Source organism: Dendrobates tinctorius, unplaced genomic scaffold (genome assembly GCF_039654945.1).
Source record: "Dendrobates tinctorius isolate UK_male_01 unplaced genomic scaffold, ASM3965494v1 ptg000030l, whole genome shotgun sequence".
NCBI lineage: Eukaryota > Metazoa > Chordata > Amphibia > Anura > Dendrobatidae > Dendrobates > Dendrobates tinctorius.
In genome coordinates this window covers 13,239,897-13,266,796 of record NW_027361698.1, presented here as the reverse complement: position 1 = coordinate 13,266,796, position 26,900 = coordinate 13,239,897, and the positions used below count along the sequence as shown (strand labels likewise).

General features: G+C 41.9%; 1 protein-coding gene across 2 annotated transcripts in view; it reads left to right on the top strand.

Annotated features, from left to right (window-relative positions):
• Nucleotides 1-26,900, top strand: part of LOC141086129 (bifunctional heparan sulfate N-deacetylase/N-sulfotransferase 3-like) — a 682,308-nt gene that overhangs the window by 253,997 nt on the left and 401,411 nt on the right. For both annotated transcript variants that reach the window (XM_073571870.1, XM_073571869.1), the window contains exons 3-4: nt 16,661-16,748; nt 24,326-24,480. In XM_073571870.1, coding sequence (XP_073427971.1) covers nt 16,661-16,748; nt 24,326-24,480 — 243 coding nt within the window. The remainder of the gene's footprint in view (nt 1-16,660; nt 16,749-24,325; nt 24,481-26,900) is intronic.

Genomic DNA, 26,900 nt, shown 5'->3' with positions numbered 1-26,900 from the left:
TGTGGCCCCAGATAATGCTGCACAGTGTGTGGCCCCAGATAATGCTGCACAGCGAGTGGCCCCAGATAATGCTGCACAGTGAGTGGCCCCAGATAATGCTGCACAGTGTGGGGCCCAAGATAATGCTGCACAGTGAATGGCCTCAGATAATGCTGCACAGTATGTGGCCCCAGATAATGCTGCACAGTGAGTGGCCCCAGATAATGCTGCACAGTGAGTGGCCCCAGATAATGCTGCACAGTGTGTGGCCCAAGATAATGCTGCATGGCGAGTGGCCCCAGATAATGCTGCATAGTGTGTGGCCCCAGATAATGCTGCACAGTGTGTGGCCCCAGATAATGCAGCACAGTGAGTGGCCTCAGATGATGATTCACAGTATGTGGCCCCAGATAATGTTGCACAGTGTGTGGCCCCAGATAATGCTGCACAGTATGTGTCCCCAGAAAATGCTGCACAGTGAGTGGCCCCAGAAAATGCTGCACAGTGAGTGGCCCCAGATAATGCTGCACAGTGTGTGGCCCCAGATAATGCTGCACAGTGTGTGGCCCAAGTTAATGCTGCACAGTGAGTGGCCCCATATAATGCTGCACAGTGTGTGGCCCCAGATAATGCAGCACAGTGTGTGGCCCCAGATAATGCAGCACAGTGTGTGGCCCCAGATAATGCTGCACAGTGTGGGGCCCCAGATAATGCTGCACAGTGTGTGGCCCAGATAATGCTGCACAGTGAATGGCCTCAGATAATGCTGCACAGTATGTGGCCCCAGATAATGCTGCACAGTGAGTGGCCCCAGATAATGCTGCACAGTGTGTGGCCCCAGAAAATGCTGCACAGTGAGTGGCCCCAGATAATGCTGCACAGTGTGTGGCCCAAGATAATGCAGCACAGTGAGTGGCCCCATATAATGCTGGACAGTGTGTGGCCCTAGATAATGCTGCACAGTGAGTGGCCCCAGATAATGCTGCACAGTGTGTGGCCCCAGATAATGCTGCACAGTGTGTGGCCCCAGATAATGCTGCACAGTATGTGGCCCCAGAAAATGCTGCACAGTGAGTGGCCCCAGATAATGCTGCACAGTGTGTGGCCCAAGATAATGCTGCACAGTGAATGGCCCCAGATAATGCTGCACAGTGTGTGGCCCAAGATAATGCAGCACAGTGAGTGACCCCATATAATGCTGGACAGTGTGTGGCCCCAGATAATGCTGCACAGTGAGTGGCCCCAGATAATGCTGCACAGTGTGTGGCTCCAGATAATGCTGCACAGTGTGTGGCCCCAGATAATGCTGCACAGTGTGTGGCCCCAGATAATGCTGCACAGTGTGTGGCCCCAGATAATGGTGCACAGTGAGTGGCCCCAGTTTTGCTCCACAGTGTGTGGCCCCAGATAATGAGGACAGTGAGTGGCCCCATCATGTTGCTGCTGCTGCCACTGCCTCCATTACAAAATTTTAAAAAAAACAAACTATATACTCACCTCCTGCTGCCACTGCTCATCAGCGTTGCAGTCTCTGGAATGAGGACAGATGAATATGGCTCCCCCCCAATCATACTCACCTAGTCCTGGCACTTGTCTCTGCAGCGTAGCCCCTGCTTGCTCCATGTTCTCGACACCGCTGTGCTCTTCTTGCTTCAGCAGTCACTTGGTACTGCTCATTAAAGTCATAAATATGCACATATTCATGAGATTAATGAGCGGTACCACATGACCTCTGAAGCAGGAAGAGCAGGGACACTGAGAACATGAAGTAAGCAGGGGGGCTGCAGAGAAGAGCCGGAGGGGGTGAGTATAATCTCTGACCCCCCTGATCCCCCGCTGACCCACCCGGTATATGACTCGTGTATAAGCCAAGAGGGGGACTCGTAGGTAAAAAAGACAATTCTGAACACAAACACTAACTGGGGAAGAAGTGAGGGGTTACATACATCAGAGCTAGACTACAGGGAGAGACAGGACACACTTCTAAAGGGAAACCTAATTCCATATCAGTATTACAACAATACAATGATAATACATTACTGCGTGATTCACAATTCATGGGACATGACAAAGTCCAGCTTAGAACTTAACATGTTGATCTACAGGAAGGCAAAAAGCCCCATTTTAGGTAAAAAACTATATCGCATGAATCTACAACTTCTAGCATGTCCTAAACAGTGGTAAGGAGATACTGGGAATTGTTAACAACCATCATCAGATTGCTGATGAGATGTAGTCACTATCACATACAACCATTTACATACCTGTACCTTGTAGATGTCATCTTCTCTGATCAGAGTTGTTCTCTTTTTTTCTTCTCTATCTTGTACGAATAAATGAAAACTTTTAACAGCTCATTTCTGCAAATTTTCATCTTCTCTGGTATTCCACATTTCAACATGGTGTTATTAAAAATAACTGTAGGGACAGTGACCTGACAGACAGACGTACTTGTCAGTTATAACAGATGGATAACAGCTGGGCAGTAAAAGTGATAGGCAGTACCCTGGGTGACCACAAGGTGGCAGGGGGGAGTGTGAGGAAAAGGACTTGACAGCAGCTTAGGGCTAGGAAACCGTTGGTCAAGGGGGGCGGAGTTACAGGGATCCGGGAGTAGTATAAATACTGAGGGAGGGTTCCAGAAGATTCCAGTCCCCAGGGGGAGCTCAGGTGACAGGAGGACTACGACAGTTCGTGCTCTCTGAGGAGAACCAGACCAGGGGGACTGAGGAGAGAGAACGTCAGGGGGGTGGTCCTGACAGGAATACTGCAACAGAGATGAGGCCAAGAGAGTACGCATAGTGTGCTAAGGATGACGTTTGACCAGTGAAAGTACTGTTGGTGTTCAGGCCTACGGCAGCCACAGTGTCGGAGCTGTCAGTGCATCACAAGTGTAAAGGGACGGTACATATTAATATGACCCTGGTGTAACAGTGCTGTGTGCATAGCGGGCCCGAGGAGCGGAGTGCCGTGAAGCAAAGTGAAGTGCGGTGTACTTCTGTGGCCGTCAGGCGGACGACAGCTGAATAAACTTGGACTCGTTGTACCCGACATCTGCCTCCATTGTCTCTGTTACATCTCTGTGCGGTGAGAAAAGGACCACCCCCCAGCTCGGCCCATGAACTCTACATAACAATGTCATTATAATGGACCTAATTATATATCTGCCCTATGCCGTGCCCTTGAAAAAGTAAATGTACCTCAGTATGCGCTCTGCTTATGGTGAATAGCCTCCACACTGTCTTAAAATATAAAATATTGCCTTCACACCATCTTTCGTTATGAACTAAAATTGCCACATTCTGAAACTGCTACTGCTTTCACTTGTGAACTATAGCCACTACACTGTCTGCCCTTATTAGCTATAACCACCGATGAGCGAACATGCTCGGATAATGGCATATCCGAGAATGCTCAGGTCTTATCCAAGTATCTTGGGTGTGCGCGTATATTAAGTCCACATGGCTGCATGATTTGCGGCTGTTAGACAAACACAATAAATGAGGGGATTGTCAATTTGTTAAGGAATCCCCACATGTATTGAGGTTGTCAAAAAGCTGCAAATCATGCAGCCACGGGGACTCAAACATAATATACGAGCACGCCCAAAATACTTGGATAACAGACGAGCATAATCGGATAAGACGTTATCCGAGTACGCTCAATCATCACTAATAACCACATTGATCACTTTTATTAGCTCTGAGAACAGCTGAATCCCCCTCCTGGGGGCAGCAAAATGCTGCCCCCTCAGAGCCACCTCAGTACATTGCAACAGGAGACTTGGCAGCATCACCCTAATGATGTCACACCTGCCCTAATCCACAGCAAACCAGGTGATGAGGATGATATTCCACTACTACTTCTGTCAGTATATTGGTGGTGGTTGTCATGATTCTGGCAACTGTGGTACTATGGGCACTGACAAAGGCAGCTGAGATGGTAGTGGAGCACTGACTGAAATCTAAAGGTAAGAATCAGGAGGGTGCAAGGAGTTGAGGAGATCTACAAAACAGTGATAGCTGTTTGCTGATTCAGGGATAATGATGACGATGACTGTGAGAAGGGTCAGTACTAGGAGTCATAATGCAGGAAAAGGGTGGAAGTATCATTGATAAAGAGTGGAGCCAACATCTGGCCAAATGATTTTCCGGTAGCTGGTCTACTTATTCTTTGGCCAGTACTGCAGTAGGTAATACCGTAACTGCTTTTGGTAGAGAAGTTTCAACAGCACCTGAAATCTCTGGTCGTTATAGTAAAAAGTCTTTCCTGTGGTCCTCTAAGTTGTGAAAAATGTTTTCCACAGGCTGTGCAGTAGAAAAATAAATAATTAACACCATAGCATAAAGCAACTGTGCACTACAGCTCTCCATCAGCACATGTAGCAGCATCACCTGCACGTGAGGAAAATATAAACTGGCCATCAAGGCTCAAATCATCTGCCTCTTTCTCCTTATAGTCATCTTTCTGATTGCAAAACCAAATTCTTAAGTAGTACCTGGTTGGTGTCATCATCATGTACTACTTGTACTTGGTCTCCTCCATCTTATAATACCGTCAAACATCCAATTATGATAGTGTGGCCAGGAAACATTAATATGCACCCAATCACCTGCTGGTGTGGCAACTGAACTCCCACCTGGTCAAGTTGATTATGCAGTCGCTGACATTTCACTTAGTGGATTGCACTACCTTTTGAGAATTGAAAGTGTGCGCTCAGCCGCATTTGAAGATACATAACCACTATTATTTCTAACAGAAAGCTGTGCCTGCTCTGTGGCCTATAGTGCAAGAGAATGTGAAATTCTCTGATCTTGTCATTAAGCTCAAAATTGCACTGCACCATCCACATGTGGAGCAACAAGTATGGACAGGGCTGTCCTTCATATCCTACTGGTTCAATGTTTTGAGTCGCAGTGATTCAACACAGCAACCACTAAAAGCCTTCATAGTTTTGATTCTATACTAGTTGCACAGAGAGAAAATGGAGTACACATCCAATGTATATAAAGGTACAATTTATTACATCAATATCACACTGATATCACAACATACAAAATATATGACAAAAGGATCAGGTATTAGAAGGTCACAGACAGGTGCGCACTCTAAATGAAAAACCCCATTATCCGATCCACTTAATTATGCTTACCCATCATCAAGCCAGGGCAAGTGCAGCGCCGCCACCGACGCGCGTTTTGCCTCTTTTTCAAGGTGCGGTGATGTCTTGTGTGGTGGGTCAAGGTTAAATACCCTGGCAGCAGGTGCTCATTAACGGCACATGTATCCGGCCCTGCGTCCCGGAAGTTGCATCACCAGCGGCGACCAACATGGCGCCGCATTCAGGAGACGTCGCGATGACGTCACTGGCACGCAAACGTCACAAATAGGCACCCCTGGCAATGCTCCAAGGATACAGACATGCGTACTTGAGCAAATAGCACGCATACAAACCCGGATGAGAGGGGGAGAAGTGTAAATAGTGACATAGAAAAACTATGTATATAATTCAAAAGACAGCGCATATCATAAATACCAGTGTATATCAATTAATCGTGCATGAATAAAAAGAAAAAAAGAGAGAAAAAGAAAGCAAATAATAAAGTGATGAACAGTGAATACTGTGACATTCTCAAGAGTATAAATATTAAATATACAGACAGTGCTGATCAAGAAATATGTCAATAATATACAAATATGTGTACAAAATTATGATATAATAAAAATATACATATATATATAGGAAGTTCCGCTTCATCATCTTGTTTTGTCCTTAGAGCCATAGATATTGAGCCAATAATCCCACCAGATCTTCAACTCGAATGTCATGGTTATGTACAATCCATTCACGAGACCATACTAACATAAAATACAATAAAACAATAAGTAACCTTAGAAAAAATAAAACAACACAAAACACAAGACAAATTATAACAATGAGCTAAAACTCAAATTCTCATTGAGACCTGCCGGTGTCACGGTATCTAATACCGTGATCGGCATTCTCTCTGAGCTAACGCACGCTTTGTGTCACCACCCCTTATTCCTGCACGGATTCTGTCAATACCCCAAGCTTGAAGACCACTCGGATCACATTTGTGTTTCAAACGAAAATGTCTGGGAATGGGTTTGAGGCTGTTTACATCTTCCACCTCACGAGCGGCCATGATATCTCTAATGTGTTCACGTATGCGAACACGTAATTCGCGTGTTGTAAGTCCCACATACACTCACTGGCCACTTTATTAGGTACACCATGCTAGTAAGGGGTTGGACCCCCTTTTGCCTTCAGAACTGCCTCAATTCTTCGTGGCAGAGATTCAACAAGGTGCTGGAAGCATTCCTCAGAGATTTTGGACCATATTGACATGATGGCATCACACAGTTGGCGCAGATTTGTCGGCTGCACATCCCTGATGCGAATCTCCCGTTCCACCACATCCCAAAGATGCTCTATTGGATTGAGATCTGGTGACTGAGGAGGCCATTTGAGTACAGTAAACTCATTGTCATGTTCAAGAAACCAATCTGAGATGATTCGAGCTTTATGACATGGCGCATTATCCTGCTGAAAGTAGCCATCAGATGTTGGGTACATTGTGGTCATAAAGGGATGGACATGGTCAGCAACAATACTCAGGTAGGCTGTGGCGTTGCAACGATGCTCAATTGGTACCAAGGGGCCCAAAGAGTGCCCAGAAAAAATTCCCCACACCATGACACCACCACCACCAGCCTGAACCGTTGATACAAGGCAGGATGGATCCATGCTTTCATGTTGTTTACGCCAAATTCTGACCCTACCATCCGAATGTCGCAGCAGAAATCGAGACTCATCAGACCAGGCAACGTTTTTCCAATCTTCTACTGTCCAATTTCGATGAGCTTGTGCAAATTGTAGCCTCAGTTTCCTGTTCTTAGCTGAGAGGAGTGGTACCCAGTGTGGTCTTCTGCTGCTGTAGCCCATCTGCCTCAAAGTTCGACGCACTGTGCGTTCAGAGATGCTCTTCTGCCTACCTTGGTTGTAACGGGTGGCAATTTGAGTCACTGTTGCCTTTCTATCAGCTCGAACCAGTCTGCCCATTCTCCTCTGACCTCTGGCATCAACATGGCATTTCCGGCCACAGAACTGCCGCTCACTGGATTTTTTTTCTTTTTCGGACCATTCTCTGTAAACCCTAGAGATGGTTGTGCGTGAAAATCCCAGTAGATCAGCAGTTTCTGAAATTCTCAGACCAGCCCTTCTGGCACCAACAATCATGCCACGTTCAAAGGCACTCAAATCACCTTTCTTCCCCATACTGATGCTCGGTTTGAACTGCAGGAGATTGTCTTGACCATGTCTACATGCCTAAATGCACTGAGTTGCCGCCATGTGATTGGCTGATTAGAAATTAAGTCTTAACACACAGTTGGACAGGTGTACCTAATAAAGTGGCCAGTGAGTGTATATTAATCCACATGGGCATACTGCATAATATACCACATATGTGGTACTGCAGGTAATATATTCCTTGTTTTTAAATTCACGATGGCCATCAGATGACGTGAAAGACACAGATCTCCTCAGATTTTTACATGCCAGACATCCCCCACATGGAAAAAATCCATTCCTGGGTGTGCCTGCTTGAAAAGGGTCTGTTTTTTTACAGACATAATGACTTTGAACCAACATGTCTCTTAGGGTATTGCACCTCCGTGCAGTCATAAGAGGGTGCTCAGGAAGACATTCACGTAGAATAGGATCTGTTTTTAGGACCACCCAATGTCTATTCAGGATTGATCTCAACATGTCCCACCTGTGGTTAAAAGTTGATATGTATCTTACCTCTCCATCAGTTTTACTTTTAGGTGCTCTCGACCTATTTGCCAAAAGATCTGTCCTAGAGGCCCTTTTCGCTCACTATTATCCCCTCCTTATACATCTCCTGCTATAACCTCTTTGTAAGAATCTCTCCCCAAGGTCCACAGCTTGTGCCTCAAACAAATCCTCGGTAGTACATATCCTCCTGCACAAAGAAATTGTCTGACTGGTATTGATCTGATCGTGGAATGCGGGTGCGACGAGGATGCATGTAAGAGGGCATTCACAGAGGTCTCCTTTCTATATAGATCCGTATGAATGTACCCATCATCCTGTACTTTCAACATTACATCAAGAAATGTAATCTGGCGATGGTGAAAAGCATACGTGAGATGGATGTTGGAGTCGTTTCGGTTCAGCCCCCCACAAAATCATGTAACTCAGAGACAGGGCCCTGCCAGATGAAAAGGATGTCATCGATATACCTAAACCATCCTACAATTTTGGGGGCAGCGTGTGAGCCATCCGAAATCACCTCTCGTTCCCAATATCCCAAATATAGATTTGCATAAGAAGGCGCACACGCCACCCCCATTGTAGTGCCCTGCCTCTGTAAAAAGTATCTATCCTTAAAAGTAAAGAAATTGTGGGTAAGGATGAACTCCAACAACTCCAACACCAGCTCATGCATGTCTGGATCCAGATTGCTTGTTTCAAGGAAAAATCTGGATGCCCTCAATCCATCCTCATGGCGAATACTGGTATACAACGATTCTACATCGGCTGTCACCAAGGTCATATCCGCATCCACAAACAGACCATCCAGTCTCCTTAGAATATCATTTGTGTCCCTGACATAGGAGGGCAGTGTCTCGACCTGTGGATGTAGATAATACTCAATAAATTTACAGGCCGGGTCACATAGCCCCCATGCCAGACACAATAGGACGAGACAGGATCCTTGTGGACATTGGGGAGAAGGTAAAAGGTAGGGATAGCTGGAGTATGAACCAAAAGACCATTTAACACTTTTTTGTTATAATTCCCCTTTCATATGCCATTTCAAGGATATTGTGTAATTGACTCTGAAAGACATTGAGAGGACTATTTGTCAACTGGGAATAAGTTTCCTTATTTTTGAGTTGTCTCAAAGTCTCCTTCTCATATCTATCTACAGGCCAGAGCACCACGTTTCCCCCCTTGTCTGCAGGTTTTATCCCTATGTCCTTCCAGCCCTTGATTTCATCTAGAGCTTGTCTTTGTTGCGGGGTTAAATTATCACTTTTTTTGTAATTATTGATTGTTTTAAGATCTTCTGTTACCAATCTTGTGAAAATCTCCACTTGCGGACACAGTGACAATGGGGGGAATGTGGTACATCTGGCTGCTATAGGAGGCAATGATACACTTACCGAATCTTTATTAGATTCACTCTCCAACTATTCCAGAGTCCGTAAAGCCTCAGCTTCTGTAACTGAAAATCCTTGATCTGGTAAGGGCCATGAATGTAATCTTCTAAGGAAGATCTTTCGGGAGAAAAGGTGGAGGTCTTTTATCGCTGTAAAATAGTCAAAGATACTTACTGGAGAGAAAGACAAACCAAGTTGCAACACATTTTTATGTAGATCAGAGAGATCATGTGAGGAGAGGTTAATTACCTCCAGCGTATTTGTGCAAGCCTTTTTATCTCCTTTGGGTGAAATAGCTATTTTCCTTTTGTTAGATTTGCCATTTTTCCACCGTCCATCTCTCACATGATCCCTCCTCTCCCAAAGAGATCTTACACCATCCGGACAATTGCTGGACTCCTCCATGGATGAGACCGATGACACAGAGGTGGATCTTCCTCTTATGGAATTTCTGTTGTTATTAGTTTGGCGAACTCTCCATCTATAAACCCGATCTTGTTGTCGATCAACCAAATCACATTGATATTTTTTACTTTTCCTCTGAACAATCTCTGTTTCCCATTTTTTTAAAGATACAGCCACCACCATTTTAACTTTAGTCACCATCTCACTAGTGAGACCTTTATTAATCTCATCCGGTATTGATCCAATTTCAACATCCAATTCTTTAAGTTGTTTTTCATTATACTTGGATAATAACTTCATATATTTTCTAGAACATGTAGAGGCTGCATCCTCCCGTTGACTAACAAATTCTCTAATCTTGTCATTAAGCTCAAAATTGCACTGCACCATCCACATGTGGAGCAACAAGTATGGACAGGGGCAATACTTGTCCTTCATATCCTACTGGTTCAATGTTTTAAGTCGCAGTGATTCAACACAGCAACCACTTAAAGCCTTCATAGTTTGGTGCTAGGTCTGATTCTATGCTAGGCAGTGTTTATCCACCTCCTCATACACCCTTCTATCTTTCTTTTCAGTTTGAGCACTACCAAGCTGTTTTACAGCTTATGAGCGTAGGCAGCAAAAGCCATATAGCAAATTGCTTGTGCAGTTACTGCCATATGACTTAATAGATACCATTGTCATTTGAAAAATAATGTGTGCATTCAGCCTCACTGGAAGATGCCCAGCCACTATTGTTTCTCAATGGGTGCGCAATACGTGCTCCCACACAGTGGAGAATAAAGGCCATTCCCTGAACTTTGGTATTTATTTCATGGTCCACTACTAACCATCTAATCCTTGACGCTGATCTCTCCTTCAAACCACATATCCAAGCCCTTTCCACTTCCTGCTGACTTCAACTCAAAAATATTTCACGAATCCGTTCATTCCTCACCCAAGAATCTGCAAAAACCCTAGTCCATGCCCTCATCATCTCTCGCCTTGACTACTGCAACCTCATGCTCTGTGGCCTCCCCTCAAACACTCTCGCACCCCTCCAATCTATTTTAAACTCTGCTGCCCGACTAATCCACCTGTCCCCCCGCTATTCCCCAGCTTCTCCCCTCTGTCAATCCCTTCACTGGCTCCCAATTGCCCAGAGACTCCATTACAAAACCCTAACCATGACATACAAAGCCATCCACAACCTGTCTCCTCCAAACATCTGTGACCTCGTCTCCCGGTACTTTCCCGCACGCAACCTCCGATCCTCACAAGATCTCCTTCTCTACTCCCCTCTTATCTCCTCTTCCCACAATCGCATACAAGATTTCTCTCGCGCATCACCCCTACTCTGGAACTCTCTACCACAACATATCAGACTCTCACCTACCATCGAAACCTTCAAAAGGAGCCTGAAGACCCTCCCCTTCCGACAAGCCTACAACCTGCAGTAACCACCGAGCGACCAAATCCCTTGAAGATTGTGAGCCCTCGCGGGCAGGGTCCTCTCTCCTCCTGTACCAGTTATGACTTGTATTGTTTAAGATTATTGTACTTGTTTTTATGTATACTCCTCCTTACATGTAAAGCACCATGGAATAAATGGCGCTATAACAATAAATAATAATAATAATAATCTACTCTTTTTGTGCTAATCTGCCTAAGCACTGCCAAACTACTTTACAGCTTATGTGCATGGTCAAAAACTAAGATTTCTATCTTAGGTTTTGTCTGTTGAATGCCCACACTGTGAACATGCTTCTATATGTTGCATGTATACAAACATATGACTGACTTGTTTTATTGGCTTTTATGTGCATGGGTGACAAGAGTCATATAGAGGAAGAATTGCTTCTCTGCATCAAGCAGCAAATCTCAAGCTGTGTGGCTCTCTATCAATTGCAACTGGGCATTGCAGTGTGCAACAATTCCCAGAACATTTTATCTTCACTATGTTTTGGCAAAGTAACTCATGGGAATCATAGAGAGCAGTGATTACAGTATATATGACATAATGGACCAGATAATTTTTCATATCAGCAAATGGAGATGTAGTGCCAGAACAACTATTTTCAATTGTCCAGGCACTGTGTCCTTTCTATAGCAGATAGCCTGAGCCCTGACCCTATGGACAATTGCATCAGTAGCTTGTACCAGTGTGAAAACTGACCCAGTTTTATATGGGGATATTGTCTTGTCGAGCCTGTGATTTCACAAAATTGTCCTTGACAATTGTGGAAAACCTTACATTTGACAAGATGAATCAGACAGTAATTCAAGGCGATTTTCATTCACCTAACGGAGATGACAATGATTAAATCGTCAATAATATCTTCCTGTCCATTATTTTCTACACTGTTCTGCAGCTATCACCCTCCTCACCATAATCCCCGGCTGTCCATAATGTTGTATCTATACTGTGTTAATGCCTCTGCTGCCTGCACTGCCTGTGCTAGCCTTACACAGGCAGACATCCCTTTGCTTATCCCTTCATATTCCATACTGTACAGCAACTGCTGCTGCTACTTTTGTTGCTACTGCCACTGCCATTGTTGCTATTGACTGACAGTCATACATGTCCTACCAGTTCAATGTGTTCTGCAGCTATACTTTTCTGTTGCTGCCAGTGCTTGCCTTAGACAGCCGCATATTTCCTTGCCTGTTCATCAAATTTTATACTGGATTTTGCAGACTCCGTTACCGCTACAGCAAATAAACAGTACAGTTCTCCTTGTCTAGTCAATTCTACAAGTATACTGTTTTGATGCTGCGAACCATATTTTGCACAGGACAAATAAAAAAAATAAAACAAAACAAAAACAATATAATTTTTGATGGCTTTAACCCCTTTACCCCAAGGGTGGTTTGCATGTTAATGACTGGGCCAATTTTTACAATTCTGACCACTGTCCCTTTATGAGGTAATAACTCCGGAACGCTTCCATGGATCCCAGTGATTCTGACATTGTTTTTCTCATAACATATTTTACTTCATGTTAGTGGCAAATTTTCATTCATATAACTTCTGTTTGGGAAAAAAATGTACATTTGGCAAAAATTTTGAAAATTTCACAATTTTCCAAATTTGAATTTTTATGCCCTTAAATCACAGACATATGGCACACGAAGATCTTAATAAGTAACAATTCCCACATGTTTACTTTACATAAGAACAAATTTGGAACCAAATTTTTTTTTTGTTAGGAAGTTATAAGGGTTAAAAGTTGACCAGCAAGTTCTCATTTTTACAACACCATTTTTTTTAGGGACCACATCACATTTGAAGTCACTTTGAGGGGTTTATATCATAGAAAATACCTAAAAGTGATACCATTCTAAAAACTGCACCCCTGATGGTACTCAAAACCACATTCAAGAAGTTCATTAATGCTTCAGGTGCTTCACAGGAATTTTTTGAATGTCTAAAAAAATGAACATTTAACTTTTATTCACAAAAAAAATTACTTCAGGTCCAATTTTTTTGATTTTACCAAGGGTAACAGGAGAAATTGGACTGCAAAATTTATTGTGCAATTTGTCCTGAGTATGCTGATACCTGATATGTGGGGGGAATCACTGTTTTGGCGCATGACAGAGCTCAAAAGGGAAGGAGCGCCGTTTGATTTTTTTCAATGCAAAACTGGCTGGAATTCAGATCGGATGCCATGTCACATTTGGAGAGCCCCTGATGTGCAAAAACACTGGAAACCCCCCACAAGTGACCCAGTTTTAGAAACTAGGCCCCCAGGGAACTTATCTAGGTATGTGGTGAGAACTTTGAACCCAAAGGGCTTCACAGAAGTTTATAACATACAGCCGTACAATTAAGAAATCATATATTTTCAACAAAAATGATCTTTTCATCCCCAATTTTTATTTTCCCAAGGAAAACAGGACCGCAAAAGTTATTGTGCAATTTGTCCTGAGTACGCCAATACCCGATATGTTGGGGTAAACCACTGTTTGGGCTCATGGCAGAGATCGGAAAGGAATGAGCGCCGTTTGACTTTTTCAACACAGAATTGGCTTGAGCCATATCGCATTTGGAGGGCCCCTGATGTGCCTAAACAGTGTAAATCCCCCACAAATGACAATATTTTGGAAACTAGACCCCCCAAGGAACTTATCTAGATGTGTGGTGAGAAATTTAAACCCCCATGGGCTTCACATAAGTTTATAACATACAGCCGTAAAATTAAAAAATCATATTTTTTCCAAAATAATGATCTTTTTCACCCCCAATTGTTATTTTCCCAAGGGAAACAGGACCCCAAAAGTTATTGTGAAATTTGTCATGAGTACGCTGATACCCCATATGTGGGGGTAAACCATTGTTTGAGCGCATGGCAGAGCTCGGAAGGGAAGGGGCACCGTTTGACGCAAAATTGGCTGGAATTGAGATCGGGCACCATGTCGTGTTTGGAGAGCCCCTGATGTGCCTGAACAATGTAAACACCTCACAAGTGACCCCATTTTGGAAACTAGATCCCCCAAAGAACTTATCTAGATGTGTGGTGAGCACTTTGAACCCCAAAGTGCTTCACAGAAGTTTATAACGTAGTGCCATAAAAATTAAAAAAATCATTTTTTTCCACAAAAATGATACTTTTGCCCCAATTTATTATTTTCTTAAGGGTAACAGGAGAAATTGTGCCCCAAAAGTTGTGCAATATGTCCTGAGTAGGCTGATACCCCATATGTGAGGTTAAACCACTGTTTGGGTACATGGCAGAGCTTAGAAGGGAAGGAGCACCGTTTGACTTTTTCAACGCAGAATTGGCCGGAATTGAGATTAGACGCCATGTTGCATTTGGAGAGCCCCTGCTGTGCCTAAACAGTGGAAACCCCCAATTCTAACTTCAACCCTAACCCCAATACACCCCTAACCCTAATCTCAGCCCTAACGCTAGGCAAAGCCCTAACCCTAATGAGAAAATGGAAAAATACATTTTTTAATTTTATTATTTTTCCCTAACTAAGGGGGTGATAACGGGGGGTTTGATTTACTATTCATAGCTGGTTTTTATGTTTGGCAGCTGTCACACGCTAAAAGACGCTTTTTATTGTAAAAATAGTTTTTGCACCACCACATTTTGAGAGCTATAATTTTTACGTATTTTGACCCACAGAGTCATGTGAGGTCGTATTTTTTTGTGGGACGAGTTGACGTTTTTATTGGTTCCATTTTCCGGCACATGACATTTTTTGATCACTTTTTATTCCGATTTTTAGGGCACAGAATTAACAAAACCAGAATTTCATGAATTTCTTTTGGAGGGCGTTTACACCATTCTGCGTGTGGTAAAATTGATAAAGAAGTTTTATTCTTCGGGTCAGTATGATTGCAGCGATACCTCATTTATATCTTTTTTTATGCTTTGGCGCTTTTATACAATAAAAATAATTTTATATAAAAAATAATTATTTTTGCATCACTTTATTCTGCGAGCTATAACTTTTTTATTTTTTCGCTAATGATGCTGTATGTTGGCTTGCTTTTTTGCGTGACAACATATCGTTTTCAGCAGCACTATGGTTATTTATATACGTCTTTTTGATTGCACGTTATTGCACTTTTTGTTAGGCGGTATGATGAGAAAGCATTTTTTTGCTTTTTTTTTTAGGGATTCACTAAAGGAGTTAACTAGTGGGACAGTTTTATAGGGCAGGTCGTTATGGATGCGGCGATACTAAATATGTGTACTTTTATTGATTTTTTTTAATTTTCAAAAAAAAAGAATTTATTAGGGAATATTTTTTTTTCTTTTATTTATTTAGGAATTTTTTAGAAATTTTTTTTACACTTTTTATTTTTTTACTTTATTATATTGTCCCAGTGTGGGACAATATAATAAAGTGTCAGATCAGCAATCTGACAGGCACTGCTGAGGCTTTCTCAGCGCCTGATCTCAGCAGGTACTGAGAAAGCCGCCTCCCTGCAGGACCCCGAAGGCCCCCGCAGCCATATTGGGTCTGGGGGCCTGCAGGGAGGAGACCCTCAGAGCAGCGAGAGCACATCGCGCTGCTCTGAGGGTCTCAGAGAAGCACGCAGGGAGCCCCCTCCCTGTGATTCTTCCCTGTGCCCCCGGTACACTGCAATCATGTTTGATCACAGTGTGCCAGGGGTTAATGTGCCGGGGGCAGTCCAAGACCGCCCCTGGCACATAGAGCTTGGTGTCAGCTGTGATAATCAGCTGACACCCGGCCGCGATCAGTGGCTCTCCCCCCGTGAGCACCGCTGATCGCGGTGATGTACTATCCTGTCCCCGGTCATACGGATCAGGGTACCGTGGATGGGATAGTACGTCGGATGTTAGAAAGGGGTTAAAAATCCATTTCTTCTTCACTTTCCAAAAAGCAGAACTAAATTTTTATCATTATTACTATTTCATAAATTCTGTCAAGAAATAAATAACCAATACACCTACAGAGAGTTTGATATTTTATGTTCTTGGTAGACACAAACATGTCATGTCAAAAAAGGTATGTGCTAGATTTTAAAGTCTCTGAAGACTTCTTGAGGACAAAGCCTTTACTTTAATTATAGTTATGCATTTGTGTCTGACAATTTTATAATTATTATACATTTTTATAGTGCCATTTATTCCATGACGCTTTACATGTGAGTTTTGTTAAAGTGCCATTCTAGTGGTTTATTTTATTTCATTATCTGTTAACTATCAGTAATGTAGGTTCTAGGTAAGCATTAAAATACTTACCAGTCTCCATCTTCTGCTGTTCCCAGTGCTGCTCTCTACTTCATCATGAACAGAAGTATCTTTCTCATTGTAAGTCTATGAGACTCAGAACGAGGCACCAAAGATTTACATTAAGAAAGGGACTAACTGTCCACTGTGTAAGTCTGCAAGGAAGAGTTGCAGTCACATGGTGAAGGAGAGAGACTGGAGAAGCAATGGAAATGCAGAAGACAGCAGCCAATAAGTATTTTAATACATGCACTGTACTTACTGTATATTTTATGATAGCTAACAGATAGAGATTTAAAAAAATTACTGAAATGATTCTTTAAGGCAAAATCTGAGATTTTCTGATAATTAAATTGTCTATTTTGCAGGCTCTTCTGGAAACTCAGAGGTTGCTTAGAACAAAAGTAACTAATTTTACATTTAACCTGGGATTTTCTGGAAAGTTCTACCACACAGGTAAGTCACAATGTGGCAATTATTTTACAGATGTAGCCTAGCGGAGCTTTAGCACAAGTTTTTATGCTGTCACAATGTTTTTCTGCCACTGTCCACAGGGCTGCAGACAAAGCCAGAATTCAACAATAAATTAAACTCTGAAAATATGTAACATTTATCAAAGGGTTTTTACTAGTACAAAAAATAAAGAAAAAAAGTAAAAATTATCTGGCTCCCCCTGCAATGAGCTCCCAAACCTGTTAATTTTCATTTTTAATTCCACTTCAGTCCTTACAACCATCTTTGTGGTTTGTTATTGTTTTCATCATAAACTTCCTGCCAGCTCTTCCGTTATTCATCTAGAATACATTTCCCAAGAAGCAGAGACATACAGATACAGTGGGGAAAATAAGTAATTGATACACTGCAGATTTTGCATGTTTTCCCACCTAAAAAGAATGGAGAGGTCTGTAATTTTTATTGTAGTTACAACTGTGAGAGACAGAATCTTAAAAAAATCCAAAAAAATCAGATTCTATGAGTTTTTCAAAATTAATTATCATTTTATTGCATTAAATAAGTGTTTGATGCAATAGAAAAACCAAACTTAATATTTGTTACAGAAGCCTTTGTTTGCAATTACAGAGGGCAGACGTTTCATGTAGATCTTGACCAAGTTTGCACATGCTGCAGCAAAGATTTTGGCCCATACCTCCATACAGAACCTCTACAGATCTTTCAGATTTCGAGTCTGACGCTGGGCAACAATGACAGGGACCTTGATGCTGGGCAACAAAAACAGCTCCCTCCCAAGATTTTCCATTGTATTTAGGTCTGGAGACTGGCTAAGCCACTCTAGGACCTTGAAATGCTTCTTATGGAGCTGCTCCTTAGTTGCCCTCACTGTGTTTCCCGTTATTGTCACACTTGAAGCCATGATCCATTTTTGATGCTCTTGCTGAGGGAAGGAGGTTATTGGCCAAAATCTCTCGATACATGACCCCATACATCTTCCCTTCAATACAATGCAGTCATCCTGTCCCTTTTGGAGGAAAGCACTCTGAATGTATGACTTTTTTCCCCCAACATGCATCATGGTTGGGATGTTGTTCTTGTGGTTGTACTGATCACTCTTCTTCCTCCAAACACAGTGAGTGGGGTTGATACCAGGTCCTATTGTGGGGTTCTCAGCTGATTCCTGACATTTCTCAGAATTTCTCAGATTCTGTGTCTCACAGTTGAAGTATACCTACAATAAAAAATTACAGACATCTCCATTCTTTGTAGGTGGGATCTCCATTCTTTTTAGGTGAGAAAATTTGCAAAATTGGCAGTGTATGAAATACTTTTTTCCCACTGTATTTATCCTGCAGTTCACACATTATTATATTGCTATCAAATGCTCCCCCTACACTGTATGACACCCCCACAAACCCACCCACACAAGATGATGCCCTGTAAGCCTCATGTACAATGATGCCCATTTGCTCCTCACATTGTTACAATGATACAATGGCTCACTCACACACACACAATATAATGCCCTCACTGCATCTCCACACAGTATATTATCTCACTGATCCCCAAAACACAGTATAATGTCCCCTCCGTGGACAATATAATTGCTTCAACAACCCACCCCACACACAAAATATTATGCTCCCACATTCTCTAAACATAGTATTATGCCAACACTATCCCCCCACACATACCCAGTATGATTTCCCACAGTCTACCCCACTCACAGTGTGATGCCCACACAGCCCCACACATAGCATGATGCCCCGACAGCTCCCCACACAATATTAAACCTACACTTCCCCCACATAGTATAATGCCCTCACAGCCACCCACAATTCTTACACAAGGCATTGTGCCCCACACACAGTATGACAGCACCACAGTCTTCCTCACACGGGGTGTTTTTATAGGGAAGCACATAGTTTGAACCCCCACATTCTTCCCACAAGGTATGATAGTGCACACACAGTATAATGGCATCCACAGCTTCTCACACATGTTCATGCCCCTCCAGCCCTTCACAAGTAAATACTGACAAATGGAAAAAAATCCTCACCTTGCCCCAATCCTCTAAAGGGTTGTTCTGCTCTGTGCAGCATGTGGACTGAGACTTTGTTCAGTATTTGCAGTCTTGGGATGTTATTGTGCCTGTTGCTCTGGGAGTCAGTTGCACAAGCTAATGGCCTTATCTTTATATTCAACTGTATCTGCATCTTGATGATATAGATATAGAATCATAGAATGTTAGAGTTGGAAAGGACCTCAAGGGTCGTGTCCAACCCCCTGCTTAATGCAGGATTCACTAAACCATCCCAGACAGATGGCTATCCAGCCTCTGTTTGAAGACTTCCATTGAAGGAAAACTCACTACCTCTCATGTCAGCCTGTTCCACTCATTGATCACCCTCACTATCAAACAGTTTTTTTCTAATATCTAATTTGTATCTTCTCCCTTTCAGTTTCATTCCATTGATTCTCGTGTTTACATGTGCAAATGAGAATAAGGATGATCCTTCTACACTGTGACACCCCTTCAGATATTTCTAGACAGCTATTAAGGCTCCTCTTAGCCTTCTTTTTGAAAGTTAAACATGCCCAGACCCTTTATCCATTTCTTGTAGGACATGTTTTGCAGTCTGCTCACCATCCTGGTAGCTCTTCTCTGAACTTGCTCCAGTTTTTCATTGTCTTTTTTAAAATGTGGTGCCCAGAACTGGACACAGTATTCCAGATGAGGCCTGACCAAGGAGGAGTAGAGGTGGATAATTACTTTACGTTATCTAGACTCTATGCTTCTCTTTATACATCCTAGAACTATGTTTGCTTTTTTCTGCTGCATCACAGTGTTGACTCACGTGCAGTCTGTGATATATTAGTATACCTAAGTCTTTTTCACACTTGCTTTTGCTTAATTCTATTGCTGCCATGCTATAAATGAATTTTTGTTTTTCTTGCCCAGATGTAGAATCTTGCATTTCTCCCTGTTAAATACCATTCTATTAGTCGCTGCCTATTGTTCCAGCTTTTCTAGATCCTTCTGAATCTTTTCTCTATCTTTAGTGTTAGCTATCCCTCCTAGCTTTGTATCATCTGCAAATTTGATTAGTCTACCTTTGGTTCCTTTACCTAGATCATTTATAAAAATGTTCAACAACTCTGGGACAAGGAAAGAACCTTGTAGCACCCCACTTGAATCACTTTTCCAATTGGATGTGCAACCATTTATTATCATTCTTTGAGTATGATCATTGAGCCAGTTATGAATCCATCTAACCATTGCCTTGTCAATCCCATACTTGGTAATTTTTTCAATAAGGATAGTATGGCATACTTTATTAAATGGTTTGCTGAAGTCGAGATATACTATATCTACCACATTTCCCTAATCCACCCAGTCAGTGATTCTATCGTAGAATATTGTTGAAATTCAGACATTGAGCAGGTTGGAGACTGCACAGTGTGGTGCACCACTATTTCTAGCCCTTTTACTTACCCACTCTACAGCCTGGACAGAAACAGCCAAAGAGCCATTCACTCAGGTCTGTTATGGTGTATATTTAGGTATCTTTGTTATCATATGTATATATGTGTAAATGTAATTAAATTCAGACATATATGATTACTTTATATTATATATAAGTAGTGAATAGCTGTATGTGAGATGTGGAATTTATTAACACTGTGACCGCCATGTTGCTGAAATGTAGAGAGCTGGGGATAAAAATAAAAAACATAGTCACTTCATTGGTCACCTCTCAGGCTTCTTTCTGCAGTCCTCACCCGCTGTCTGGTCCTACAGGTCTTCATCATGCCACATCTCTGGCCCAGTTTTCACTCTAGGCTATAATTTACTGCTTACTCTCAGTAGAGTGAATGCTTACTGTTGCAAGACATACTGATGGCACTGACAGAATAATTTCTAAATTACTGAAGGTTCCAGTGAGCACTGTTGGGGACATAATTCTGAATTTTCAACATAAATCAGCCATGACCTGCAAGATTTCAGACAAACAAGTCAACAGAATTATTAGAAGAGTTGTCCAAGAGCCAAGGACCACCTGTGGAGAGCTGCAGAAAGACACTGAATCAGCAGGTACAATTGTTTCAAAGAAAACAATAAGCAATGCACTCAACCTTTATGGCCTTTATGCATGCTCACCATGCAAGACTCCATTGCTCATTGCTGAGCAAAAAGAATGTTGTGTTTAAAGTTTGATCAACAGCATTTAGCCAAGGAAGTAAAATATTGGGAGAATATAGTCTAGTCAGAGGAGACCAATATTGCCATAATACACCCTGTTAGGGTTGGCGGATGGCACTACATAAAAATAAAAAATAAAGTGCAATCGCGACCCGGGGTCCATCGTGCAGATATGTATAACTGCTGCTAGTGCTAGTGTGAACATTGGCGGAACGAAGCATCAAGCATTCACCTTGATCAGACTGCGTTAATTCCCCACAGTATAAACAGAACGCAGAATACCCAGCTATGTTAACTTCACAGAGAGGTAGTGCATAAAGGGTTGAGCTTGATCTGTAACTGAACTGTGCTAATGGCACACTAGAACAAAACAGATGCTAAGTCAAGAGAAATAACTCAAATGACGCTAGGTACAAGGCACTGTTGACTTCACAGAGAAGTACAGCACATAGGTTGGGCTTGCTCTATAACTGAACTGTGCTAACTGCACACATGAATGAGACAGATGCTAAGCCAATTGGAATAAACCATAAGAAGCTCAGACTCTGAAGGTAGAAAAATACACATGCGTTCAGACAGAGTGATAGAGTATCCACTCACAACCACTGAACCTAAATGATACTAGCACCCCCGCATGCGCCACCCAGTCGGCCATGATATCACATGCAGGCCAATCCGGAGCTGTCACATCACGAGAGCAGCTAACATCCTACCACCAGTGAGAAGATGCCACATCATGGACATGTTCAGTAAGGTGATTCCTGGCCTTAGACTCCAGAGTGCAAGGCTGCATCTGCATAACACTGGGTTTCATAGACTTGGCTGATGAGTCAGCAGTAACAAAATGTATACCACGAGCCTGAGCAAGGCTCTGGGACCGACGTCTGTGCGGAGCAGCAATCGCAGTGGCCGGACCTGAATGGGGGACCGCAGAACCAGATAAGGCTTGGGATCTATCCCGCACAGCGAGAGAATCCCGACACCTAACACACTCAATGTTAAAACAACATACCAGTAGTGATGTTTAGAGGTAGGAGCATCAAGATGTTTTTTTCATACAACACTGCCAAACTACATACAGTTAGCAGAAAGATGAATGAACAATTGTACCGAGACATTCTTAATAAAAATTTGCTGCCATCTATGAAGATGATGAAGAAGAGACAAGGATGGACATTTCAGCAAGAAAATTATCCCAAACACACCACACAGCCAAGGAAATTCTCAAGTGGTTTCAGAGAAATAAAATAAAGCTGCTAGAATGGCCCAGCCAATCACCTGAACTAAATCCAATAGAAAACTTAGAGAATGATCTGGGCTTTCATAGAAGGAGCCCATGGAACCTTCAGCATTTGAAGAATGGGCCAAAATCACAAGTGAGCAATGCATGTGATTAGTTTTTCTATACAGGAGGCATCTTGTACCTGTCATCACCAACAAAGACTTTTGTATGAAGCATTAAATAAATTTCAGTAAGCATGTTCAATACTTTTTCCCTGTGTTATTTCTCATTATTTCACATAACTTAATTTATGGACATCTATGATTTATTTGCCTGTGTGAATTGGATGGGTTGTTAGACTGGTTTCACACTTGCGTTTGTTTTCGCGGTATTTTAGCGCTAAATAGCGCATGCGTTTTTTTTTCCTATACTTTGCATGGGATGCGCTTATGTGCGCATACACATGCGTCTGTACGCGTTTTTCCGCGCATGCGTTTTTTTGCGGTATGCGCTTGGGCGCACAAAATGCATCCTGTTGCAATTTTTGGGCGTCCGACTTGCCTCAAAAAAACGCATGCGCACGCAATGCGTTTTTTTACAGCAAGACACCCATTATAAGTCTATGGTGAGCATATGTGCGCATTGGCATGCTTATGTATGCGTTTTTTTGCACATGCGTTTTTTTTTTACCATTAGTTTAGACAATGGAATTTAGGGGTTTGGGTTAGAGTTAGGGTTAGTTAAGGAGGTTTAGGGTTATGGTTAGGGTTAGGGTTAGGGTTAGGGTCAGGGTCAGGGTTAGGGTTAGGATCAGGGTATGGTTTGGTTAAGGGTTAGGGTTAGTGTCAGGGTCAGGGTTAGGGTTAGAGTTGGGGTTAGGGTTAGGGTTAGGGTCAGGGTTAGGGTTAGGGTTAGGATCAGGGTATGGTTTGGTTAAGGGTTAGGGTTAGGGTTAGGGTCAGGGTTAGGGTTAGGGTTAGGGTCAGGGTTAGGGTTAGGGTTAGGGTTAGGGTTAGGTTCAGGGTCAGGGTTAGGGTATGGTTTGGTTAAGGGTTAGGGTTAGGGTCAGGGTCAGGGTTAGGGTTAGGATCAGGGTATGGTTTGGTTAAGGGTTAGGGTTAGGGTTAGGGTTAGGGTCAGGGTTAGGGTTGGGGTTAGGGTTAGGGTCAGGGTTAGGGTTAGGGTCAGGGTTAGGGTTAGGATCAGGGTATGGTTTGGTTAAGGGTTAGGGTTAGGGATAGGGTCAGGGTTAGGGTTAGGGTTAGGGTCAGGGTTAGGGTTAGGGTCAGGGTTAGGGTTAGGGTTAGGGTTAGTAAAGTCATGGTTTGGGTTAGTGTGAGGGGCCACCTAATGTTGGAAAAAAACGCAAACGCGGTAAAAACGCACTAAAAACGCATACAAACGCATAAAAACGCTGCGTTTTTTTCATGCATGCTCATAAAAATGCTTGAAAAAAACGCAGCATCTGTATGCGTTTGTATGCGTTTTTTCAATGCGTTTTTTTGCGGGAAAAACGCGCTGCAAAAAAAAGCAAGTGTGAAACTAGCCTTACCGACATCTGGTGAGAATGTCATGTCAAAAGTTCCTTTAGAAATATATTACTTAGAAAATTGGTGACATGTTAAATACTTATTTGACCATCTGTATGTATATGTACATATGTATATGTGTCACAGTGTGTACAGTATATACTGTATCTATTTGAATGTTTGTGCATATGTACATGCATATATTGAAAGGTTATATATTTCTAAGCATGTATAAGCATGCCATACAAGTACATACTGTATGTCCATATTAACAATGGAGTAACTGTGTACATTCATATATGGTCATTGATAATACCCTAACTTGAACTTACCCAATTGGCTTATTTTATTGATTTACTATTAAATGACTAAAGCATAATTAACATTTCACAAGTTAAATTTATGTGAAGATTTTTCCATATGCATAAGAGAGATTACAAGTGCATAAAATAAAGAAATACTCCATGTAACTGTAATTTTAATTTAAATGCAAAATTGAAATATCCCTTAATATTTTATAACATCACAATGAGATAGCAGATGTGCAGATAAAAAATATTTCCATTTATAGTTCCTTAAAGGTAACAAGTACAACGTTAAATAATTTCCTATATTTTTCTTGTAGGTACTGAGAAAGAGGATAGAGGTGATGATCTCCTGTTGAATTCAGTAGATGAGTTTTGGTGGTTTCCACACATGTGGAGCCATATGCAGCCTCATCTTTTCCATAATGAGTCTTCACTTGTAGAGCAGATGATTCTCAACAAAAAATTTGCTCTGGTAAGTAGTCTTTTAAGTTGTAACCACACTCTTAGGTATTGTACTTTTAAATTAAAATTGGTCAGTGGTCCCCAAGCGGAGGCTTATGACACAGTTTTGTGAAGCATTTTATAGATGTTTCCATTGATAATATGGCAGACATATCCAAAGCAATAATTACTGTATTAATACATGTAATAGCTTAATAAATCATTAATCACTGCATAAGAATGTCTTAAGGTACTGTCACACTTAGCGATGTACCAGCGATCCCGACCAGCAATATGACGCGGTCAGGATCGCTGGTACATCGCTAAGTGGTCGCTAGTGAGCTGCCACACAGGCAGATCTCACCAGCAACATCGCTGGGGACGGGGGTCACTACTTACCTGTCACACTAGGCGATCCTGACGTCCTCCCGCCCGACTCCACGCTCCTCGCTCGTCTCTCCACAGGAAGCGCCGCAGGAAGCTGACGACGAGAAACAGTCCAGTATGTTCTCGCGCGATCAGCGATAACCAGCAGGGGAGCGGTCGGAGGTAAGTATCAGACATAGCGATATCGCCTAGTGTGACAGTACCTTTAGGAATGTACAAGAAATAGCATAAGATAAGCCCAGTACTTCAGATTGCCTTACAATCTGGTATTGAATAGCCTGAAGCTCCCATGGCATAAAATACGCTGAGTGACACATTTTACACTAATATATATCAGAAAAAGTTTGCATTCTTTTTTATTACACCAACATTCAACATGGTACTTCTCCATTTCTAAGATAAAAGTGCTTCTAAACCACAACTGGAGGTTAAATATGGCACAGTAGGGTGAGGACTTCTGTGCCATATTATACTTATTATATATTGCCATTTTTTATATACTTTATATAAAATGCCATTAACAAGATCAGTTAAATATCAAATGGTTAAACATTAAAGGAGTTGTCCTATGTTTAAAATATTTATTAGCTTGATGTTTTAACATTTGATTTTTTTTACATTGATTTCATATTTTTTTAATTTCTAAATGTAAGTTCAAATACGGTCTTTGATATGTTCTCAGTAGATCTGTAAAGATGTTTACTGGAGCAGCAAATATTAGATGTAGAAAGTTTGCCTTTCTATTCCCTGATCTTATTTAAGTTTGTCAATCCCTTGACCCATAAATTGATCCTCCCTGTAAATAGAAAGCTCACAGTGAACTTAGCCAAACACAGGTCATATATACTCAGGAGATCTTCTGCACTGACAAATAAGTCACACAGTGGGACATTACAAATGACCAGATCTTTAGCAATAGTGTACTGTAAATTAAGTCTGCAAATTGACGGTGAGATCTACCATCTTCTTAGTGCCATGTTTAGCTTTATAGTATAGCAAAAAGTGTGGCAAAGTACATAGTATACAAAAAAGGAACAGTCGGCTTCATAAGGATTGTATTTTGTCATGAAAAGTTACCGTAGTTTTCTGTTTTTGTAACTTCACAGACTTGTGAATGTGTCAAGGACAGAAACAAGATTACCCATGCCTACATTTTTCCTTTAAACTGATAATATAAAAAAATACAGTAGTCTTTTTTTATAATTTACTGTAGAACACCATTTACTGTGTTATTACAGATTTTTGTAATAATTTTACCCTGGAAAACTGTATCATTAGAAACTGCAGTCAAACCTGCAATCATGCGCAGCATGCTATCTATTAGGCACATCCATGGAAGCTTTGACACAACCTCCTATGCCCCTTTCTGTCTAAATGACACATCCACTGTTCTGCTACATCCTGCAGAATTTCTATTCTCTGCACAAATTTGGAATTTTAAGCAAAACTTGTGAGCATTAGAGATGAGCGAGCCTTTTAAGGTTCGGCGAACTTCCTGATTGTCGCCTAACCTTTTGCCAAACCGTTTGCCGAAATTAACCAAACCCCACTGAATTCAATGGATAGCAAAAACAAATGCATAAACACCTTCAGGGGGGCAAAAAGCTGCCAAAACAGCTCAAAATAGGAGCAAACGCTAGCCATTTGAGTGCCGTCCGATTTTGACACACCCATGTCTTTGAAAACCCAACATTTCATCTCCCACGCACAGTAAAATCACAGAATGACCCGACAGAATAGAATAGATAGAATTCATAGATAGATATAAAGATGTCATATACAGAGATAAGCAAATATTTCAATGTTCGGTACGGATTACCTTTGCCGAATTTGCAATATTCGCCAATTAATTTGTTGAATATTCGCCGAACATAATCGAACACCATTCACTTCAATGGGAGGCAAAAACAAACGCATGCACAACACCTTATAATGGCCCCAAATGCTGCCAAAGCACATCAAAAGAGTGACAGACACCAGGAGAGTAGCCTCAATTCACCCACAGTACAAATTTTAGCATGGCACTGCAGCAATCAGTCAGGCTTTTAAAGCTTTCAATTGAAC